Below are 25199 nucleotides of genomic sequence, written 5' to 3' on the forward strand. Positions count from 1 at the left end.
AGCTTTCTTATCGGAAAAGGAGCCGTGGGTAGCAGTTGTGGTGCTCCACAAATTCCTTCACTTTTCATTCTAACCAACAAACAAACACAAAAACATACACAAACTCAATATCATTCATCTTTCATCATTTTAATAATAAGTGTGTTCCAAGAAACCAAACAATGGAAAATAAAGAATGGAAAGTAACAATATTATGAAAAGTAATGTTGCCACTCACCATATAGCAGAGATGCTGAATTGCTGATCGACACAACAAAAAAACTGTCACAAATAAAGCTTTCGGCCAGTAAGGCCTTCATCAAAAATAGACGACAGACGTACATAGTGAAGCATTAGAAAATAGTAACAAAGGGAAACAGCACTGGGTTAGGACGTGACTAGATGACATTGGAGGGGGGGTGAGGGGGGGGGGGGCTACTAGCTAATATCTAATTGCACTCTCAGGTAATGGTCTTACAAAGGTTGAGAACCACTGATCTAACAGTTTAACATATTTTTTTCTAGCAACATATTACAGAGTTTCCAGTCTTTCAACTTCTTATACACAGAGTGACAATTGTTCAATTCTTGAAACTCTCTACCTGGGGAACTTTAACATGTACTCATTTTGGGAATAAAGTGGCAGTAGCTCGACTGATTCTAACCATATGCTGTCTTTCCACTAAAACTGTTTGTGGGCAGTTGACACTACTTCAACAGCAGGAAGTATGGACACCTTTCACACTAACATTCATACCTGCATAACTGAAAGAGACATCCAACATGTTTACACAAAATTTTAGTTTCTTTTCACATTTTCTCATTTACTGTACGGGTACAGGACATGTCTGGTACTCACAGCGAAAAATTATCCTTCAACTGATTGTGTCAATGGTTATCATGAAGTTGCAACTATATGCCTTGTCACCAGACACCTGAACTTACTTTTCCTCAAGGAATATAATTTCTGGAACTGTATGGAAAAAATTCAATTCTTTTCCAGAAAACCTGTAGTAGGTTTCTATTAATAGAAAAATTTGATAAAGTGAAGTGAGAAGCAATGTCAATCCTCTGTCATTGGTCTGTCCAGATTATTCAATAAATGAATTCAGTATTTTAATCTGGAGTGCAATTGGATAAGCACACATGCTTTGGGTGATTTCCATAGCAACACTCAAAACTAAGTGGTACACAATTATCAGTTGGTACTAGTTTCATATATAAAATCACACTCAACCTATACAAGCACATTCACCTAAGCATCTTTGTCAATAAATAAGCAACAGCAAATGTATGTGCACATACAGATGGTAATGTTCTTGTAAATATTTTGCAAAATTATGATCATTAAATCACACCACAGCTCATGTTGATTCCAACAACCATCCTTGCACAAGGTAATGTGCAAAAACTGAAATATTTGTGGCAATAAGAAATCATTGGAAATTGTCTGTTAAAAGTAGACACTCTTATCATGCACAATAAATAAATATAGTGCTTATTTATTAACCAGCAGTAGCTGTAACTATAATGGAGAGCAGGTCACCTACTTTGCTCGTGGTGTAAACCAAAGAAATAGGAATAGGAAAGTCCTGACAGCGATCAAGGAAAGACAAGTTAAACACCAACCTGACCTCTTCCAACTTCAATTAATTTGAAGGGTTAAGACTCAAAAATAATCAATTACATTTTACCTTATCAAAAAAGTAATTAACTGTTGAATTATCACCTCTTTCTACGCACTTCCTATATTACTGCTTTCTTTTCAACTGAACTACTGAAAAAAAGTCTTGTTCAACAATCTACGTTTTAACAAGAAGAATCTATAGAAACTTACTAAATTCAGCCTGATATTCCGATAAGTGACTGGTATTACTGAGTGTAAAATATTCATCATTTTTAAAGCCATGCCATCATCAAAATGAAAACAACATTTAAAGATGAATACACCAGAGAATTTCCTTAAGTGAAATGGGGTTGAAGAGAACACATAGTGGAATGAAAATCCTGTAAGTAACTCACTTTGGTGAAATGATAAAATGGTAAGTAGGATTTCCCTTCCCCGCAGTCAAACTTAGAAATTTCAAAAATAATTTTCTTTTTTTCGATCACACATGTTGGAGGGGGGAAGAAGGGGAGGGATGACATCATAGATCACGTAGGTACAGTGAACTGCCCAGCAACGTACGATAGCTCTTACAATTCCACCTTGTATACAAACCAATTATTCTCAACAGTGTTCAGTGATTTGAGAACTACGAAAACATCTTCCAGTTTGAAGACAAAAACTGAAGCAATTGTAAAGAACATATTTTTGCCTTTAATACAAGCAGAACTGAAAGAAAACCTTAACAAACATTACACTTGCTGGTAATCATGAGTACCCCAAGTAATTTCCTGCAATTAATCAATACTTTGTTAAAAGATAAAGCAATTCCGTAGAAACTGTTACAGCTGTGAGTGTAACAAGGAACATTCCAACACAATTTCTGAATTCATTCATAATGTTAGACAACACAACAATATCAATAATACGACAAGTGCTTATGTGAGTAATAACACAAATACGCGTGTGAGAGGAGGGGGAGGGGGGGAAATCTCTCTGTTGTGCCTATCTGCAGCTCAACATTTCCGCTATATGGTGAATAGGAATCAATCTTTTTCATAATATTCTGAAATGCTAAGGATTGGGTGCCCAGTCCAAATTACACGCAACTGACTACAAACAAAGAGTGACTGTCTTCCTGTAGATGTTCAAGCTTTAATTGTGAAACTGTACTGTCACTTCTCTAGACATGCTGTTTGAGGTGTGTCATCCACAGGAAGTATTGTGAATTTGTTAATATTACTATCAAGACCCTCAAAGCCATGTAAAACCAAGATGGTTATGGTTTTTTCTGGCCATTTAAAGATTTTTATGTATGTTTGAGCCATTAAAATCTTATTTCATACCATTAGACAAATGCCTAGTTCTCTTCAAGTCTTTTCTCAAATGAAGTTGCTGAGGCTTATTTCTAGTTTCTCATGGCATAGAAAAGTGTATCAAAAGTTCATTGCCAGAACTGAAATGAAAGATTTCATTCAGTGAGGTTACGAGGGTGCTACAGGAAGTAATTGACAGAATGCTGGTTTTGTTATTACAGAAGTGAAGGATTCACTAGCTGATCTGCCAACAGCCCAATATCCGAGGTTTCATGACAAATGCATATCTTCGGTCTATGCATGACAGTGCACAGTACTAATTTGTTCCAAACAGCTGTGTGTGAATATGTGATTTTCCAGGGAGTCATATCTTGGGTTCTACTGATCACAGAGACGAGGGGACAAGTGTTTTGGTTAACCCCTGGCCTAGTGACCACTGTACGCCTAACAGGAGAACAGGAGTACTGTGGCTATCCTGCAGTAAATCGTCAAAATTTGAACATTAAACACTTCCTTCAGCACAGGCAAATTGGCAAATCTGTTGGTTCTTTTGCATTATGTGTGATCTGGGGTGGACCTTAAGCAGGTTAGCACCATTTGTTCATGGGTCGTTCCAGAGAAAACCTAAAAAAACCATGATTTTTGGGTACCAAAAGTACAAATTGTGGAGATGGCTACTTCCATAATTTCTATTCATTGCAGATCAATGCAATTTAGAGGTTCAAAGTTACCACACTTATACATGTAAAATATGCAGTCTGAAGCATAAATATAATTTTAATAGATATGACAAAAATATGGCAAGGGTTCTAAGGTCACTAAACTATGTTTTCAGACAGCATTTTTGCACCAATAAAGCTTTATACATACTGTCTCTGTATAATGGGCATTTCACTCCTGTACAAATACACCCAAAGTTGTACAGCAGTGACAAGAAATCGGCTAAAAAGAGTCCTCACATGCCTGAAAAGGACATAAAATTACTGCCAAAACTTATACAAAACTGGAAATACTGCAAATTCTGTAAAATATTCATGACATTTTTATCCTTTTAAGATACAAACCATAAGCTGGGTGTTTTGGTGAACTGTGATCTGTGAGCAAAGTGTCCAGACAAAATATAAAGCAAACAATTTTACGTTTTCCTTATACACTACTGGCCATTACATTTGCTGCACCACGAAGATGATGTGCTACAGACCCGAATTTAACCGACAGGAGGAAGATGTTGCGATATGCAAATGATTAGCTTTTCAGAGCATTCACACAAGGTTGGCGCAGGTGGCGACACCTACAATGTGCTATCGTGAGGAAAGTTTGCAACCAATTTCTCATACACAAACAGCAGTTGACCGGCGTTGCCTGGTGAAACGTTATTGTCATGCCTCGTGTAAGGAGGAGAAATGGGTACCATCAATTTTCCAACTTTGATAAAGGTCGGATAGTAGCCTATTGCGATTGCAGTTTATCATATCGTGACTTTGCTGCTCGCGTTGGTCGAGATCCAATGACTGTAAGCAGAATATGGAATCGGTGGGTCCAGGAGGGTAATACTGAATGCCTTGCTGGATCCCTACGGCCTCTTATCACTAGCAGTCGAGATGAAAGGCATCTTATCCGCATGGCTCTAACGGATTGTGCAGCCACGTCTTGATTCCTGAGTCAACCGATGGGGACGTTTACAAGACAACAACCATCTGCACGAACAGTTCGACAACTTTTGCAGCAGCATGGACTATCAGCTCGGAGACCATGGCTGCAGTTACCCTTGATGCTGCATCACAGACAGGAGCACCTGCGATGGTGTACTCAATGACAAACCTAGGTGCACGAATGGCAAAACGTCATTTTTTCGGATGAATCCAGGTTCTGTTTACAGCATCATGATGGTCATATCCATGTTTGGCGACATCGCGGTGAACGCACTTTGGAAGCGTGTATTTGTCATCACCATAGTGGCGTATCACCCGGCGTGATGGTATGGGGTTCCATTGGTTACACGTCTCGGTCACCTCTTGTTTGCACTTTGAACAGTGTACGTTACATTTCAGATGTGTTACGACCTGTGGCTCTACCCTTCATTCCATCCCTGCGAAACCCTACATTTCAGCAGAATAATGCACGACCACATGTTGCAGGTCCTGTATGGGCCTTCTTGGATACAGAAAATGTTCTACTGCTGCCCTGGCCAGCACACTCTCCAGATCTCTCACCAATTGAAAATGTCTGGTCAATGGTAGCCAAGCAACTGGCTCGTCACAATACGCCAGTCACTACTCTTGATGAACTGTGGTATCGTGTTGAAGCTGCATGGGCAGCCCTACCTTTACACGCCATCGAAGCTCTGTTTGACTCAATGCCCAGGCGTATCAAGGCCGTTATTTTCGGCCAGAGGTGGTTGTTCTGGGAACTGATTTCTCAGGATCTATGCACCCAAATTGTGTGAAAATGTAATCACATGTCAGTTCTAGTATAATATATTTGACCAATGAATAACCGTTTATCATCCGCATTTTTTTCTTGGTGTAGCAGTTATAATGGCCAGCAGTGTATAATGTGAACTTATTCTACGTTTTGTGTCAAAGTATACAAACATGTTGAAGTTTATAAATAAGCTGTCAAAACTTCACTGACCTACAAATTTCTTTTTATATGAACAGCACATCCTACGGAGGGAGAGAGAGAGGGGGGGGGAGAGGGGGCAGAGGGGGCAGAGGGGGGGAGAGGGGGCAGAGGGGGGGAGAGGGGGGGAGAGGGGGGGAGAGGGGGGGAGAGGGGGGGAGAGGGGGGGAGAGGGGGGAGAGGGGGGGAGAGGGGGGAGAGGGGGGGAGAGGGGGGAGAGGGGGGGAGAGGGGGGGAGAGGGAGGGAGAGGGGGGAGAGGGGGGGAGAGGGGGAGTTGATCACCGAGAGTAAGTGGCAGTAAGAGATATGGATGGAGATAGAAACAGTGATAGCAAAAGAGAGAGAAGACAGTGGAAATGAAATACGCAGATGAGTAGAGACCATAAATACGCTTAGGATGGTGGGAGGGAGGGACAGCGGTGGGCTGCACCCTCCAACACCAGGGAACTTTTAACATGTACGTTCAGAGGAAGGTAAATTTTAGACAAAAATTTTAAACCTGTGCGTGTAGGGGAAAAAATAAGTTGGACCCCAGAATTTTTGAAATGCCGAGGTATGGTGAAGACAGTGGCAGTGGGAAAGAAAGCAGAAAGGAGACTACACGTGAGAGAGGAGACAGTGGCTGTGGGATATCCTGCAAATCAATAGGAGGAAAGGGAGGTGGTGGGAGAGAGACAGACACCTGCAAGGAGGAGGAGTTGCTGAATATGAAGTCTAAACTACAAAGAGACACTGAGTGAGAGGATTTATAAGTTAGGGGTTGAAAGCGCATGCCAAAATTCTTTGTGGGGAAAGTGGAAGGAGGACTGAGGCAGCTGGTTCCCCAGTTTTCTGTCAGAGTGTTTAAATGAGGAATGTATTAACCTTTTTGTCTGCTCCTACAGGATAATTTTTCCACTGTTCATTTTATGAAACAACTACTGACTATCAGATGAAATGGAACAAGTCTCTGTCACAACAGCGATATTTTGGTTCCAGAAAGAAATTTTCACTCTGCAGTGGAGTGTGTGCTGGTATGAAACTTCCTGGCAGATTAAAATTGTGTGCCAGACAGAGACTCGAACTCAGGATCTTTGCCTTTAATATTTTGATTGGTTATTTCTGCAGATGATAATTACATAGTATCTGGTAGAATATTCTTTGATACGGCTAGGTGAGTGCAATAATTGGAAACTGAATTAGCGTATGTTGTTTGACGGGGTCTTGGAATTACTGTTTTCTGAAAGAAAGTAGCTCAAATACAGAATTCAGCAGTTTGTTAGGTAATCAGAAGAGCAATGCTGCTAACCACTAAAAATAGCACAATTTAGTTCCCTTTTCCTGGCCACAATGCTAATACAGACAGACTGTGCTATTAATGAAGGCTCACTGGACAGAGTACAGACATAAGAAAAGAAGACAGAAATAAATTAAATTTGACATCACTTACGACCACTGCATGAAGAGTTTGACAGAGTACTGAAACACCCGAGTCGAAACAAGGCCCCAGGAGTAGACAACATTCCATTAGAACTACTGACAGCCTTGGGAGAGCCATTCCTGATAAAACTGTACCATCTGGTGAGCAAGCTGTATGAGACAGGCGAAATATCCTAAGACTTCAAGAAGAATGTAATAATTCCAATCCCAGAGAAAGCAGGTGTTGACAGATGTGAAAATTACCGAACTATCAGTTTAATAAGTCACGACTGCAAAATACTAACGTGAATTCTTTACAGACGAATGGAAAAACTGGTAGAAGCTGACCTCGGGGAAGATCAATTTGGATTCCGTAGAAATGTTGGAACACGTGAGGCAATACTGACCCTACGACTTATCTTAGAAGATGGATTAAGGAAAGGCAAACCTACATTTCTAGCATTTGTAGACTTAGAGAAAGCTTTCGACAATGTTGACTGGAATACTCCCTTTCAAATTCTAAAGTTGGTAGGGGTAAAATACAGGGAGCGAAAGGCTATTTACAATTTGTACAGAAACCACATGGCAGTTATAAGAGTCGAGGGACATGAAAGGGAAACAGTGGTTGCGAAGGGAGTGAGACAGGGTTGTAGCCTCTCCCCAATGTTATTCAATCTGTATATTGAGCAAGCAGTAAAGGAAACAAAAGAAAAATTAGGAGTTGGAATTAAAATCCATGGAGAAGAAATAAAAACTTTGAGGTTTGCCTACGACATTGTAATTCTGTCAGAGACAGCAAAGGACCTGGAAGAGCAGTTGAACAGCATGGACAGTGTCTTGAAAGGAGGATGTAAGATGAACACCAACAAAAGCAAAATGAAGACCATAGAATGTAGTCGAATTAAATCAGGTGATGCTGAGGGAATTGGATTAGGAAATGAGGCGCTTAAAGTAGTAAAGGAGTTTTGATATTTGTGGAGCAAAATAACTGACGATGGTCGAAGTAGAGAGGATGTAAAATGTAGACTGGCAATGACAAGGAAAGCGTTTCTGAAGAAGAGAAATTTGTTAACATCGAGTATTGATTTAAGAGTCAGAAGTCGTTTCTGAAAGTATTTGTATGGAGTGTAGCCCTGTATGGAAGTGAAACATGGACGATAAATAGTTTGGACAAGAAGAGAATAGAACCTTTCGAAATGTGGTGCTACAGAAGAATGCTGAAGATTAGATGGGTAGATCACATAACTAATTAGGAGGTATTGAATAAAATTGGGGAGAAGAGGAGTGTGGCACAACTTGACTAGAAGAAGGGATTGGTTGGTAGGACATGTGTTGAGGCATCAAGCGATCACCAATTTAGTATTGGAGGGCAGTGTGGAGGGTAAAAATCATAGAGGGAGACCAAGAGATGAATACACTAAGCAGATTGAGAAGGATGTAGGTTGCAGTAGGTACTGAGAGATGAAGGATAGAGTAGCATGGAGAGTTGCATCAAACCAGTCTCAGGACTGAAGACCACAACAACAACAACGGCCAGTCTTCACATTCGTATAATACAATAAACGCCAGTTATTCTGACTTCCATGCATAAATCTGCAGCGAGAAAATGTTACACATCTTGACTTTGTACAAGCATCACAAAAGTACAGTTGGCATAATAAAACAAATTATAATGCTATATTTAACTGCTACTATGCATTTGTCCTGGATTTGTGAATGAGGATTATGGCAATCCTACTCTTAATACATATGCACACTATACACAAAAACTTAGTATAAATTGGTTGTTTCATCACTGAACTTTGTCAGTGAAAATGTTTAGATGACCGAAAGGAAATAGTATACGAGTTGTTTTCTTTCTCCTCTCCAAAATGAGGTTAACATTTTTCTCAATGGTTAACAACCGTTCTGAAAAAGATGTTTGGTCATTCACAGAAATCTCTTGTTAGCTTTCCCAGAAGAAAATACGACATCTGTTTATGTAACCTTATTGGCATTTATTGTGTTTGTCCTCTAACCTACTCAAAGTAACTTCAATGATGGCTAACATACGAATAAAGAGTTTTTAACTGCATGTTCGGCAAAAGTAACTAGCAAACAAAACTTAATACATTCTTTGCATGAATGAGGACTCGCTTATCGCGTATATTTCCCTCTTCTGCAGGGAACAAAATCAACATTAATTAGCAATAGAGTATTTGAGTTTCATATTTCAATTTCCATTTTCAAATTATTGACAAACAACTACAGGCAAAATAAATTTTACAATAATTTAAGGTACACAATAGATTTTTCAGTAGTAAGATGGAAATACATTTATAGATGTTATGTTCAGTGGCCCCCTTGATGCTCTTCGAGAGGAGTATGCTATATGCTGGCACTGGGTTTCACCCTCTCCCTTATCATCATCATCATCATCATCATCATCATCATCATCATCCCCGACACGAACATGACAACGAGCACAAGTACACGGAATGGCGTGTGCACACGCACACACGTACCGTCACAGTCACTTACAAATAACAGATAGACTCATGTACACAGCTCTTATTTCGTGAAGGGACAGTGCCTGCAGGTGTGAAGAATGGGGAAAGCCTTTCCAATTAGGTAGCTAAACCTGCCCTATGGAGTCTCCCAGCCATGCATGCCATATGGCTTTCCTTTACTTTTTACTGTCACATGATATCTAGTACATCTTGAATGAATAAACAACTAAACTGTAAATTTATTCTGTTCCAAGACAAAATTTCCTTCAGAAAATTTCTATATCTTACAACCTCCGATAAAGGAAGTAACATGCAACCAATGTACCACTCTTTATTTTACTCACCACTGTTAAATGATTAATTCATTACAGTGTTCAACCAAGTCCCCTACATCTGACTTAGTAGTAAATTACTTGCTAAAGTTCACTAGTTAAACAGTTTTTACAGAAAAGACGAATTTTTGTTTTTGATTGAATCTTCCTACATTTTTATAGAATGTTTAATCAAGTCTTTATACTAATGTATCTTCATCACTGGTGACATTGAAGCAATTGCAGTCTAGTGTTTGCTGCATTTTAGTAGGATTTTAGCTTCACGGTCTTAGTTAGCTTTACTTTTCATGACACAGTTTGCAGATTTCATACTTTTTATCATGATTTTCTTACAGTGCTGCAGCTTCTACTCATCCATTTCAGTAGCCTCAAAATTTATTTTCTATTACAGCCCAATAAAGATGTTTATGTTTTCCTTATCAGTAATTAAGAGTTGTAGCCTTTATAATGATCACCACCTCAATTTATTTTAAAGCTTTTTCAGGCAGGATAAATGTATGTCCTACCACAAGGAACTATGGCATTATTTTATGCAATGAAAGCAGAGCATTTTCAGCCAAAAAGTCACAAACATGCAAACGACTGCAGCAGGAGTGCTGCAGTCATCAGAAATGGCCTTTCTTATATACAGGGTGTACATAATGCCAGGGAACACTTTCAATTATTTATTGCACAAGAACTAAACATAGTACAGATGTCATATGTCATACATATTGCATTTTGAAGAGAAACTCTAAACTCCCCCCCCCCCCCCCCCCCCCCCCACCCCCCCCCCCCCCCCCTTCACAAACATTCGATATGCGAACCATGAGTGACCTGGCAGATGACGATACGGTAATCAAATTCTTGCCATGGCCATCCCAGCATGGCATCGTCAACTGAGACAGTCACATCCTGTATTCTCTCCCGGACCTCTGCTGTATCACATGGTAGATGTGGTAAATGGCCTTCCTTGTTGGTGGCTTCTTTCCCTACTTGGTTCCAAACATCCGTTGAACAGCTGAAGCACAATTGTTTTTGTCGCACTCCAACACACAGAAAGCTCGATCCGAACCTGAACTCGATAGGTTTGCGACTAGCACTGACTATCAGCAAATTACCAAACTATGCTGTTGCGGTATACATGGAGGGGGGAGGGGGGGGGGGGGGAATAGCTTTCAGGGTTTCCTCTTCAAAATCACATATGTATGATATCTGTACAATGTTTGGTTCTTATGCAATAAATAATTGTAAGTGTTCCTGGACTTTATGTACACCTTGTATATTCCCAATCCACATATGGAAAATCAAAGTCTTTTGAAGTTCCTTTACAAATAATAAAATTATAAATATCACTTCACACTGCAAGCAGATGTTTTCTTAACAAAATGTTCAGGAAACCTGAGCAAAGCAAGTTTTGCAAACAATGAATCTGTTAAACTGAGGTTTTATTACACGATATAATGAGTTGAGCACCTCATTTGGTGGTGGGGGTACAACTTTATTTGCTGCATTGCAACTATTCAATGTGGCATTTTTTGAAGCAGCTCCAATAGTTCAATGAGTTTTCTTTTGTGGATTAAACAATGTCTGAATAGTTCCTACACTTTCAGGATTCAAGTCTTTACAAGCAAATATATAACAGGTTCTGCAACTCAATGGTTTGATTATGAAGCAAAATGCCATTACGCAAAAGTCATTTTCCAGGCTGTAAGGATCTATTTATTAAGTCTTGCAACATTCTACTTTTAGTGACTTTTGACAAATGCAGCAAGGAGTTGGAAAACTTTATAAATGGATTAATATATTATATGACAAATTTCTGTTCAGTAAAGCAGCTGGGGAGGGGGGCGGGGGGGGGGGGGGGGGGGGGGGGACTCTGTCATCAATGAAAGTTGCAATTGCAGCAGTTTGAACAGTAAAGAAGGGGATATCAACACATGGAAAAAGCTGTAACATAGTGAGGCACTATTTATGCCTCGACAATTGTGTGTTTTATTCTTCAGCTTGCACTTATCAATATGTCTTTTCATTGATCAGACACATGGTCTGTCAGAAACCATAATGCCAAAGATATTATCAAGCTGATTTTGTAATGTACAGATTATTCACAATGTAAGTTGGCATTTCAGCAATGGACGGTGGGGGACTTAGAATTAATGTAAGTGATCACAGGCTACTCTTACATACCACACAGCAATGAAAAGAAACAAGCACCTGTGTTTCAATGAAAGCAGAGGTGATGTACTTAGGTAGTGATTAAACAATTTAATAAAATTGAGGCTGGCATACTGTTGCTACAAAACACAACTAAACAACGCTCTCAGTCTGTGTCACCTGGCCACCAAGAGCTGTTGCAGGACAATTTGATTCACGGATCCAGTTATATGGCTCCTTCCATGTCTAGCAATTTTACGACTATCACAAGTGGGGCCTGAAGATGACATCAATGTAATGCCGTAACTGGTAGCACATAGAAGTTCATAAAACAAAATAAATTTCTACAATACATACAGCTGTTGGTAAAGTATTGCATCCAGAAGCTATTGGAAACTAAAAATATTATTCTGTTCCCCACATATGAGTCCTGTAGGGATCATGAAGTTAGGATTGGACTAATTATCGCATACAGAGGCACTTCAGTGATCATCAACCCCCCCCCCCCCCCCCTTACACAACTGGTAAGAGAAGAAACCACTTCACATGGTACCATGCACTTCAGACCGCAGATGCTTATCATCTTTGTGATTAATGCCATTGTGAAATCTGTTAAGATCCTTCCAGTATGACTTACTAAGATTGCTTCATTTGCAAAATACTAGGGCTGCTTCAATTGCAAAAAGTATTTTCACATTGGGAGGATGTCAAAAGGGGATGTATCAAATAATCTGCTTAACACTATATACATTATGTTAGATGATTAATATTAAAGTTCTGATGAAGACTGTTCCATCATTGCACATACTGAAAAACATTCTGTGTCAAATTATGCTGCAACTGTGTCGAAGACCAGATTCTATTCTCAATTCACCTTGCATGGGGAATTTCCCCAACAAATTAAGATAACTTTTCTACTTCTTCAGAACTTTAACACTTCTTTTCTGGTGTGTAGTCCCAAGAGATTGACTGTATCAAATCTTTTGTGTTATTGCTGGTTTTGGTATCATCAGCTATTTCAGTCATATAAGTAAACAGTCTTGCTTCAGTAAAGTTTAAACTTTCGACTATAGTTTCGAATTTGACAATTATTTTCATTTAATACATCCCCCCCCCTTTTCCTCCCTAAACTAACTAAAATAATAAAATAAACTAACCAACTAAAACTAAAGTAATAAGTAAAATAATAGTGGCTACTTGTACGATTCAACAGCAATGAACACAACTTTAATTTCAACAAGACAGTGATCCATTAATCGTAAAACAAATATAAATCAAAAAGCTGCCAAATTATATTTGCTCAAAATCAGTCAAGTAAACCCATACCACAATGATGTACAGGTAACATACTAATAACTACTACCCTACTCTGAAGTGACTGCATTACTGTTTACTTACGCTTGCAAGTACGTGACATCCTCTGGCATCATATGGAATACAGAGCTTGGTAAACATCGACTGCAGAAGTTGTATACAAGCATCAAGTTCTGGACTGAATCAGATATCTTTGGTAAGGAGCTAACCACAATATCTGACCATGGTAGTTCTTCAGGACAATAGAATGACACTAATCCTGCCAGACTCACACCATCACACAAATCCTTCAGTTCTCTAACAGGGGGAAATTCTGGCACATGTTGGTGTTCACCCTGCACACAATTAAAAAAACACAAAGTCATTCACAATTTCAAGGCAAAAATTAAAATAAGCAATAGTTTAATAAGAAATGCTGTTTAAAAGCTCACTTATTCATGCAAACAAGCTGATAACTAAACAAGAAATATCTTAACATGCACAAAATGTACAAGAGACAATTATATGTAACATGGCAAGTTTATCTGTGGTGGTGGTGGTGGTGGTGGTTTTACATTCCTGAGTAACATAAAAGAAGAAGAAAATTCAGTTATCAGATAGTTTTAAACTGCTCATTATGGTCATGCCAATTATATACCAACTACGGACATGCAGATGATTGTGAGATATAATAATACTTGGGAAATACAGCAACTCAAATTAAACTGACAATGATTTCACCATACTTTGACTATCTTTTCAAAGAAGTGACTCAGATGCAGTCCAAGTGCTCCGCAGGAAAACACATTAAGGATGAAAATAAGAGAAAGACCATGCAAATCAAAGCCATGCAAACACAATGTGATAAGACAAGTGTCAGACTACCTCCCCAGGGGCCAGAAGCTGCTCCTTTTGGGAGGTGAGAGCCAAGCATTGGTTGAAGGCACAAACACAACTTGGACAAGGAACCTGATCATCGCCAGTATCGTCCCAACCAGCCACCTTCCGAACTGTTTTTGTGACGAGATGATGGCATGCCTGCAATGATGTTCTATCCACAGGACGATCGCACACACGTTTCGATACCTGTAGGAGAAACTCCATTTGCCCCAAACCACATACACTATTCTAAGACTTCGTAAGTATCTGATCAAAAATTTACTAGCCGGCCTGTCCTCAAACATGGAAAATATACAAAACATTCCATCACTTAGAATGGTATTTTCAAAAGTTATTAAATAATTTAGATTACAATGAAGATTTGCTGGTGAACAAATGTGCACTGAATCATATCAAATTCTTTCACTGCTCCTTTCATCAAGAAGCACAAACAAGATTGCCACGAACCTAACACATATGGTAAGTGAGGCCCATGTAGTCTAATACATAGTTGACTGTTTAAATCCTGCAATGACTGCAATAAAATTGTGTCTTACAAAAGTCAGAACATAATCAGCAATTACAGACCATTCCAAATTACACTCAGAATCACCAAATTCTCTCTCTCATATTTCACAACAGCTGGTGTTGCTTTGTTAATACTTTCTTTAATTGTAGCACACACACACACACACACACACACACACACACACACACACACACACACACACATACATACATACATACGGAATGTGATGCAGAGAGCGATGGTAATGTTTTGAAATAAGCATTGTTCTTGTAAATATATTGAAAAATTATGACTATTATATCATCACACCACAGTCCATATTGCTTCCATCTTCCTCTGACACCTTTGCAAGAGCTAGTATCAATATGCACAAACTGAAATATCTGTGGCAGTAAGAGAGCCCTAGGAATGTAATTTAAACTAGTATGCTTATATCATATGGCTGTATGTGCAATAAATATCTGCAACTAGCTATTTTCTTCCATTTTGTGGAAAGTGTTATCTTACATTGATTGGCAACAACTTTTCATATGAGGTCAAAGACTATTTCTGAGCTTCTGTTGGGAATCAGATACATGTCAGGGTAGACAGCGTTTTAATCATATTTTGTTGATTAAATCTTACATTATTCTCCACTTCCTTTCTGTGCTCTCCTAATATTGGTGCACACACACACAAAAGCCTTACAAATTATCGGATGATTAAAAAAAGGAGAGAGAGAGAGAGAGAGAGAGAGAGAGAGAGAGAGAGAGAGAGAGAGAGAGAGAGAGAAGAAGAAGAAGAAGAAGAATTAAAGGGAAAGTCAAAATCAGTTCAACAACTGCATACTAGTCCTGGACTACTGAGATTACATATTTACAGGATTTTTAAAAAAATATTCTATATTTTGAGATGTGTTCTAAAAAACACAACTTAAGAGCTATGAGCACTTTGATAATCTTTACTTCCATGAAGCACATTTCTTCTATTGACCAGTTCATAGATCTTATGCATTTCAGAGCTCAAGTTTACTGGATGTTTCTGTACCTCCACAGAATACCCCCCCCCCCCCCCCCCCCCACTCTCTCTCGTCAGTCAGTATCTTCCCTAATTTAAACTGCGGATATATATATCTCATCAACATTGCAAATGTAACAAAGGTATGATGATGATGATGATGATGATGATGATGATGATGATGATGCTGATGATTATAACAAAAAATAACAAAGCTGAACAATGACTTCCAGCAGAGTGTAGCCAAACCACTACTAGTTACTTCTTCCTTTCCTGTCTCACTCACAAATAGAGCAAGGGAAAAATGACTGTCTATATGCCACTGTACGAGCCTTGATTCATATTTGTGGCAGTAATGTGAAATGTACATTGGTGGCACTAGGATCATTCTGCAGTCAGCTTCAAAAGTCAGTTCTCTCAATTTTTTCCAATGATGTTCCTCAAAAAGAACATAGCCTTCACTCCAGGGATTCCCATTTGAGTTCCTAAAACACATCCGTAATACTTGCATGTTGTCTGAACCTACCAGTAACAAATCTAACAGCCAACTTCTTAACTGCTTCAATGTCTTTCTTTAACCTGACCTGACGCAGATCCCGAATAGTAAAGTCGTACTCAAGAATAAGTCACACTAATGTCCTGTATCAGAGTGTAAACGTGGACAAAGAAAAAAAAAATTCAAAGATTTCCCAGTTAAAAAACACACTTTCTCCCGGGTGAAAATACACTTTTTCCTTGTTAAGTGACATTACATTTTTCCTCAGAACTGTAAGACTTATCAATCCTTTGAATGGTTATGGTTTTATACATCAGCGTAGAATTTCTCAGCCATTCAGAAAATGAAACTCAGAAAAAAAGATAATGTACACTGCTTATTTTCATATTACGAGAGTATTAATTTGAATTCCACCAAACAATGCACGTTACTTTCCGAAACATTGAAATCGAGATTGGGATGTGCTTTTGTAAGCCAGTCATACCTCAAGTCACTTCATCTCACCAGCCGATGCAGTGGATATTCATAGCTTAGGATATGCGACGTAGTCAGCCAGTAGCATTATCACTGTTAAGTAGCGCGTACACACAAACAGGAGAAGTTAACGGTGTAAATTAATATGCATAGTGCTGCTACAAGAAAAGCAGAGCTTTCACATATAATATTGGTCTTGATGACTATTAAGCTGCAAGAGAAGCTAAACTTTCACGTATAATGTTGATCTTTTCTGCGCGTGTTACACTTTAAGATATATCACACAAATGTGCCAGTAGAAATTTTAATTCTGACATAAATGTCCGATCTTCTGGGCTCAAAATTTTTTCTGAATGGTTGTCCTCAAATAGTTGATTCTTAAATTAGAGTCAAATGCTCTGTTATTTAAGAAATTCATCGCACATTCTCGCACTTAGGTCATCTTGCGTAAAAGAAAATTTACTTTGAAAGTAACGCTTTTCAATCAATCATTCGCAATATTTTCCTGCGACCTGTTAGAAAAAGGTTCATTTCAACAGTTGCCAGAGAGCACCAGATAACTGGCGTCACCGCGCTTGTGCAGCTACGACGACACACAAAGCTCATATGTTTGTATGTGTAAAACATTAAAAGATCTTAAATCACGTCATAAAAGAAACAAGACATCAGAGGAATTTTGTAAACCACACTAAAATGCATAATTTGGCTTAAAGTGTACATTCGTATGTTCAGATTAGGTTGTGAATTTTCTTGGAGTACCAGTACTGTATTATCTCATTTTGGTTCTTTATTATAGCATAATGCCATATGTGCTAGAAGATGAAAATGAAATGCAGGGAACAGCTGAAACTAGCCAATAGTGTGGAATTAAACACTTCGTTTCAAATAACTTGACTGCCTCAGCCAAAAAGATTAATAATGCCATATTTCTTCAGCAAACTGACAAAAACAACAACATTGTTCTGCAAGGCGATTAATGCTTGAATGAAATTGCAACCCGGGGCAGATTCCCCGGTTTGCTCCCAGTGAATATGGCAGCTTGCACGCGCCAGTAAAATTTTTCCGGGTAGCATCTTGCTGCTTGCTTATAAGGCTAACAGCCACACTTTTGTAGCCAGAAGCAGGAGAAGTACACGCGCGATTAAACTGTACATGTGCATGGGCCCATATGCACTTGCCTTTACCAATGACACACGCAATCCTAAAATTCTCCCAACTACAATCATTACATACTCATTCCATTTCATTTCATATCGCTTCACAGTATTACACCCACATATTTCAATCAACATGCCTGTGTCAAGCAAGACACTACTAATGCTGTATGCAAACAACATGTGTTTGTTTTTCCCACTCATCTGCATTTTTTCTGCTTTTAGAGATAGCTGCCATTCATCACACCAACCAGAAATTTTGTCTAAGTCATCGTGCATCCTCCTACACTTATTCAATGACAACACTTTCCCGTACACCTCAGCATCATCAGAAAACCGCCACAGACTGCTGCTTACCTATCTGCCAGGTCATTTATGAATATAGAAAATGGAAGTAGTGCCCTGGGGCACTCTTGATGAGACCCTTGTCTCTGATGAACAGGAGGAGGAGGAGCTTTTGGAGCTCTGATGACCACTTGCCATCAAGGAAAATGTACTGGGTTCTGTTGCTTAAGAAGTTTTCGAGACACTCTTATGTCTGGGAACCTATTCTGTATGCTGGAATCTTCATTAACAGCTTGCAGTGGGACACCATGTCAAATGCTTTTAGGAAATCTAGGAATATGAAATCTACTTTTTGCCCTACAGCCTTTATTCACAGGATATCATGTGACAATACTTACCCTATCATTTATCTTAGAAGATAAATTAAAGAAAGGCAAAACCTATCTTTCTAGCATTTATAGACTTAGAGAAAGGGTTTGACAATGTTGACTGGAATACTCCCTTTCAAATTCTGAAGGTGGCAAGGATCAAATACAGGGAGTAAAAGGCTATTTACAATTTGTACAGAAACCACATGGCAGTTATAAGAGTCGAAGGACACGAAAGGGAAGCAGTGGTTGGGAAGGGAGTGAGACAGGGTTGTAGCCTATTCCCGATGTTATTTAATATGTATATTGAGCAAGCAATGAAGGAAACAAAAGATAAATTTGGAGTAGGTATTAAAATCATGGAGAAGAAATAAAAACCTTGAGGTTCGCCGATGACACTGTAATTCTGTCACAGACAGCAAAGGACCTGGAAGAGCAGTTGAACAGCATGGACAGTGTCTTGAAAGGAGGATGTAAGATAAACACCAACAAAAGCAAAATGAAGGCCATAGAATGTAGTCGAATTAAATCAGGTGATGCTGAGGGAATTAGATTAGGAAATGAGACACTTAAAGTAGTAAATGAGTTTTGATATTTGTGGAGCAAATTATCTGACGATAGTCGAAGTAGAGAGGATGTAAAATGTAGACTGGCAATGGCAAGGAAAGCGTTTCTGAAGAAGAGAAATTTGTTAACACTGAGTATAGATTTAAGTGTCAGGAAGTCATTTCTGAAAGTATTTGTATGGACTGTAGCCATGTGTGAGAGTGAAACATGGACGATAAATAGTTTGGACAAGAAGAGAATAGAAGCTTTTGAAATGTGGTGCTACAGAAGAATGATGAAGATTAGATGGGTAGATCACATAACTAATGAGGAAGTATTGAATAGGATTGGGGAGAAGAGAAGTTTGTGGCACAACTTGACCAGAAGAAGGGATCGGTTGGTAGGACATGTTCTAAGGCATCAAGGAATCAAGTTAGTATTGGAGGGCAGTGTGAAGGGTAAAGCTCTTAGATGGAGATCATGAGAGAGTACACTAAGCAGATTCAGAATGATGTAGGGTGCAGTAATTACTTGGAGATGAAGAAGCTTGCACAGGATAGAATAGCATAGAAAGCTGCATCAAAACAGCCTCTGGACTCAAGACAACGACATCAACAAGTGAGAAAAGGGAAAACTGAGATACAGACAAGCTAAGCTTTCTAAAACCATGCTAATTTATGGACATAAGCTTTCCCATCTCAAGGAAATTTGTTACATTCAAACTGAAAATATGTTCAAGAATTCTGCAGCAAACCTATGTTGAGAACATTGTTCAGTGATTTTGTGCATCAGTTCTTTTATTCTTGTTATATATAGGAGTCACCTGTGCTTTTTCCAGTCACTTGGGACTATGTGCTGGGTGAGAGATTTGCAATACATGCAAGCTAGGTAAGGAGCAAATGTCATAGAGTACTCTTTGCAAAACCAAACTGGACACTTATTTGCTTTTGGATTCTTTCAGTTGTTTCTCTACACCTGGGATGCTTATTATTATGCCCTCCATATGGGAATCTGTGTGGTGATCAAATGAGAGTGTTTATACAGTGTTCTTGTGTGAATGATTTCTTAAATGAGAAATTTGAAACTTTGGCTTTTGTTCAGCTGTCTTTTGCTGCCACACCAAACTGGTCAACAAGTGACTGGATAGAACCCTTAGCTTAGCAATTTCAGGTGGGACAAGAATTTTCTTGGTCTTCTTGGCAGTGGTAGTAGCTGTATGCTTTGCATATCAATATTTTTATGGATACACAAATTTCTACAAACTTTTGCCTATCGTCATTTGAGTGTTCTTGTTTGAATGAGAGAGAACTGTCTTTGCTTCCTTGGCATTTTCTGAATTTTGTTGTTAAACAACAATGGGTCTTTTCTATCCTTAATCAACTTATTCAGTACATTCTTCTCCAGAGCACAATTTTCAATCCATTTAAACTTTGCCCTAATTCCTCTACATCCATCATGCAGGAACTATATGGTGTCATTTCATTGTCTAAATTGTGATGCTAAGAACTGCTTATCTGCTCTTTCTAAAAGAATTACTCTCCTAGTCTTCTGGATTGATTTATTAGCTTCAGTAACCATAGTCGCTAGGATGATATCATGATCACTAATCCCTGTCTCTGTGCTTACACTGTTGATTAGGTCAAGCCTTTTTGTAGCTATGTGGTCTCAAATATTTCCACTGTGTGTAGGCTGTCAAACTAGCCTCAAGATAGTTTTCAGAAAACATGCTCACACGAACTTTGCAAGACTTTCTGTATGTACCCTGTCCAACAAATCCAAAGCTGTCCGAGTCTATACTCGTTACGTTGAAGTTGCCTCCAAGTAATATTGCATGATCTGGGTATTTCCGCACTAAAGACCACAAATTTGCTTGATATGACTCAAACTGTCACAGTGGAATCGGATGGCTGGTAAACATATCCAACCAGAATTCATCTACACCTATTATACGTGACCAGACAACTTCACTGCCAGATTCATATTCAACCTCAAGAGAGAATATTTTTGTCAACTGCAATAAACACTCCCCCTTCTATGACATCTAATATGTCTTTTCAATATACACTCCATGAATCACTGTATATCTCTGGGGATTTCTACTTCATATTTCAGCCAACTATCAGTCCTGAGAATAATTTGAGCACAAAAAATTTTGGGAGGGCAGTACATTTGAGAACTTTATTAAGAATACTCCAACAATTTACTGATAAAATTCTGACAGTCAAAGTGTCATTACTCTAACACAGTCCGATTTTGCTATCTGTTTGTCATCTGGTTAGTATTCATCAGAGTACCTAAAACAACCATCTAGCCTAGAAAACATGCATGTGTACACCACCAGTACTCTGTTACCCTACTAGGAGCTTCCTTTATGTACTGCACCCCTGACCTATCCTGATAATTCCTACACTACTAGGAGCTTCCTTTATGTACTGCACCCCTGACCTATCCAGATAATTCCTACAATTTCCCACCACATAATGCAGGTCCAGTAACCTGCAGCCAAGTCTATCACAGTGTTGATGAAGCCTCTGGTTGAGACCCTCCACTCAGCTCCTAACCAAATGACCCTGATCAACCCTGGAAACAATGCTGCAAATTGTGACCTCTGCTTGAACACAACACACGAGGCCAGCAGCCTTCATCACATCTGCCAGCTGCCTCTATGAGCTCAGGATGGCCTCAGAACCCAAGCGACATGTGTTGTTGGTGCAGACATGAGCCACAACTTCCAGAAGACTGCACCCTGCATGCTCAATAGCTGGCAAGGCCTCCTTTACATCTCTGATGAGGCCACCCAGCAGACATTCAGAACAAACATTGGCTTTCTTTCCAGCTCTAAACGCTATTTCCCTAAGGAACTCCATACTGCAAATAACGGAGCTCCTTCTAACAAGCAAATGCCTGCCACCGTGTGCCTGCTTGAACCCTGCTGAAGGAGCAGCCACCTGTCCACTCACAGGGTGAATGGCAATGCCAGATAGCCAGTCTTCCCATTGGCCCTCTGCCTAGAGCGACACGAACGTGTTACCACCCACCACTCATCCTGCCAAGAGGGCAGTTCCACTGCATCAGGTACACCAGGAGGTGCCTCAGCAGCAAAGAAAAAAGCTACACCTGATGTGTCCCAAGTGATGTGCCAGATTCTCCGCCACCCTTACACTCCAAGGCAGCAGCCTGTAAATGACTGACTGTAGCTAAAAGCACATTCAGCTGTTCATGAACTGTGGCCAGCTGTACCTGTATACACACACAGTATGCCCACAACCTACACACATTGTATCACTAACTTAAAAATTAACTCTTAACAGCACATACAGAGAGCTAGATATAAAACTTGCTACCTTTCGGACGTATCACAAATGGAAGGTGATGCTTTATGAAGTGAGTAGCTAGCTGTTCAGAAGAAATTACAACTGTGCTACTGATACTCTGACTCTACACTATATGGTTACAAAAACATGAGATTAAACTTCTTAAATAGAACAACACACACTGAAGTTAAGAAATATACTACTAAGAAAACACAGAAAAAGCTACATACATAACTTGCTGCACTGCAGGTGTGTAACAGAAGACAGGTACAGTTGGAGCTGACTGGCAAGAGGTATGAAATGGAAGTGGAATAAGGTGGGGTCCATGAGGGATTGTGGTAGAAGGGTAAGTGATGTGATCGTAAGCAGGAGGGAGGGGTGCAGAGGGGGCAGTGATGGGGATTGGCAGGGGTGGGGGATCCAGGTCCAAGGGCCCTGTCTGTGAAGGAGGAGTGTGGTGGTGTAGGGGCATGTGATGGGGATGGGTGATATGATTTTTTCTGGGAAGGGGGAGGCGGGAAGGGGGGTGGAGGGGTGAGAGAGAACATTGTTGAAAAGAGGTGTGGAAAGGAATAGTAGTCAAAATACATACCATGCCACCATTATAGAAATCACAAACAACTACAAAGGTTGCAGTTTGTGTACGCGAGAAGTCTCACATTATTAGAAATCTCTATATAGTAGTTTAAAGATCTTACAATACTCTTAGTTTTATCGAGTACATTAGCATTGTGTCTACTACTCAAATACCATCACAGCCGAAACACACTAGCAAAATGGCATCCTGATTTTACCACCACATCAGAAATAATCACACAGCATTATCAAATTGATTATGCTACTCCATACTTAATAGCTGTACTACACTGCAATGGACCACACACTAAGGATGCATTTACAAAAAATTTGAATTCTTGTTTCACATAAAATGCACATTCGCTCCTCAATCTACACACAAATTCTACCTTTTTATACTGTCAGTAACATGTACTGAATAGTTGGAAAAATACATAAAGATTTGGAATTTATTTCCTAAACACAGGAACAGTTCATTATGTTGACAGCACCCACCTTCTTGCAAGAAGGCAAACAATGATGGTCATCATTTCTACACAGTACTGAAATCATGGGACATCAAACTGTCCACCTGTGTGTCTAAGGGTTTAGCCTCCTCTTGAGCTTTCAATGATGGACAATAAACATATATAAAAGAATAACAATCAATGTTATCGCTACAACAGTAGCGATGTTTTACTGACGTGTAGTATCATTGTAAGAAATGTGAGAATACAGTTTGCGTGGATGATTCATCTGCGACTACGTAAATGATCACATTTTTAACAGCTAACTTTTAGCTCAGAGTATTTGAAAGTTAGGATTTCAAATTGTGTACCATTGCGGTATACATCCTGACTCCCAACAAATGTCAACCTTTTTACTAACTTTTTAACTGCATAAATTTACTTTCTTTCCTCAGGAGCACACCACACAAACAAAAGGAGAGAAAGTTGCCATGCAACAGAAGTAATACACACAATTCCTCAATTTTGTACACAGAAATACATGCCAGAATTCATAGACTTCACAATATACAGAATAATATCCTGTGCACAGACACTATTAGTGGCAAAAGAAATACCCATGCAAGTCTAAGATTATTATTTCATTTGGAAGAGTTTCACTAAACACACTAAAAACTACATAATTACATGTTCATGCTGCTACAGGTACGCCAAACCTTTTTGAGCTATTACTTCCAAAGACTTCAACAAAAGCAACTAAAACAAATATTCCTATACATAATGTACAATTTCACCCTCACCATTAGAAAACATAGGAGGGAAGAAGGAAAAAAGTCACCTATTCCAAACTGATGATCCATCAAAATAAAACTTTATCAAGCTTTTCAAGATTCTTCTAGATTTAATGTGACAGGAAGGAAATAAATGAAAAATAGAAAATATGATGCAGTCAAAACTGAACTCAATACTAACTTCCTACACACACACACACACACACACACACACACACACACACACACACACACACACAAAGTGTAGGAGAGGATCTGCATAACTGACTAAACCCTAGCACCAAGGCAGCAATGAGCAACAGACTAAATACTACTACACTGTCACTGAGTTACGGTTCTGGAAATGAAAACACTAAAAGGTACGGAAAAGTGAAAATCAATGAAAAATAAAAAAGTTATTTACAATATGACAGTGCATAAATGTAAATAATAACAGTCCAATACACGGCCAAATGGACTGATACGTTTTTAGACAGGTGAGAGGAGGTGTAGGCAGAGGTCCCAATGACAGAAACATCTAGGTCTTGGCAATTGTTATGCAACTTCATCATTCATCACAGTGCTCTGGTAACATTTCAGTCATTTCTGAGTGACATTTTCAATGTAATTTATGCAAATATTTACATCCCATTCCCTTCACTCCAAAATTTGAGAATACATTAAAAGTAGACTGCAACAATGGTGGTATTGGTGAAGTCTAATTTTCAGGAACTGAGGGGGAGAGTGAAGGGAATAAAGCTGTAGCACTGCTTTTTGATTGAAAATAGCATTGCCTTCAAATTCTTTCCCAATGTCTCACCTTTCAATTCAGTAACAAAATAAACTAGTTTATTATGCCAGGGCCCTGGACAAACATACAGGGTGAATATTAACAAAACCGACAAACTACAGGGTGGATTCCTGATTGGAAATAGAGGAAGAAAGGTCCTATGAACATGTGTCCAGAAATGCATCAGTTCCTCTGACCACATGCCATGTGTTCATTGTGTGTTGCAAGCTTCGTAATTAATGCATGTACTGTAAGCAGCACTATGGTCGGGCATTCATGTGGGGAGCAAGCCGAGATGGTGTTTGTATATGGCAAAGCAGATGGAAACCGTTGAGGGGCAGCATGGCTACACTGAAACAAGTACTATCACAGACACTAACCATGTCACATAACATTTCAAGGCC

General features: G+C 39.2%; 1 protein-coding gene across 10 annotated transcripts in view; it reads right to left on the minus strand.

The window, feature by feature from the left end:
• Positions 1 to 25199, minus strand: part of LOC126457526 (patronin) — a 403664-nt gene that overhangs the window by 172073 nt on the left and 206392 nt on the right. For 9 of the 10 annotated variants that reach the window (XM_050093876.1, XM_050093874.1, XM_050093879.1 and 6 more), the window contains exon 5: positions 13278 to 13528. In XM_050093876.1, coding sequence (XP_049949833.1) covers positions 13278 to 13528 — 251 coding nt within the window. Of the gene's footprint in view, positions 1 to 13277; positions 13529 to 14057; positions 14292 to 25199 lie in introns of those variants that run through there. The other variant, XM_050093880.1, reaches the window with a different exon arrangement.

The sequence above is a fragment of the Schistocerca serialis genome, chromosome 2 (genome assembly GCF_023864345.2).
Source record: "Schistocerca serialis cubense isolate TAMUIC-IGC-003099 chromosome 2, iqSchSeri2.2, whole genome shotgun sequence".
Taxonomy (NCBI): Eukaryota; Metazoa; Arthropoda; class Insecta; order Orthoptera; family Acrididae; genus Schistocerca; species Schistocerca serialis.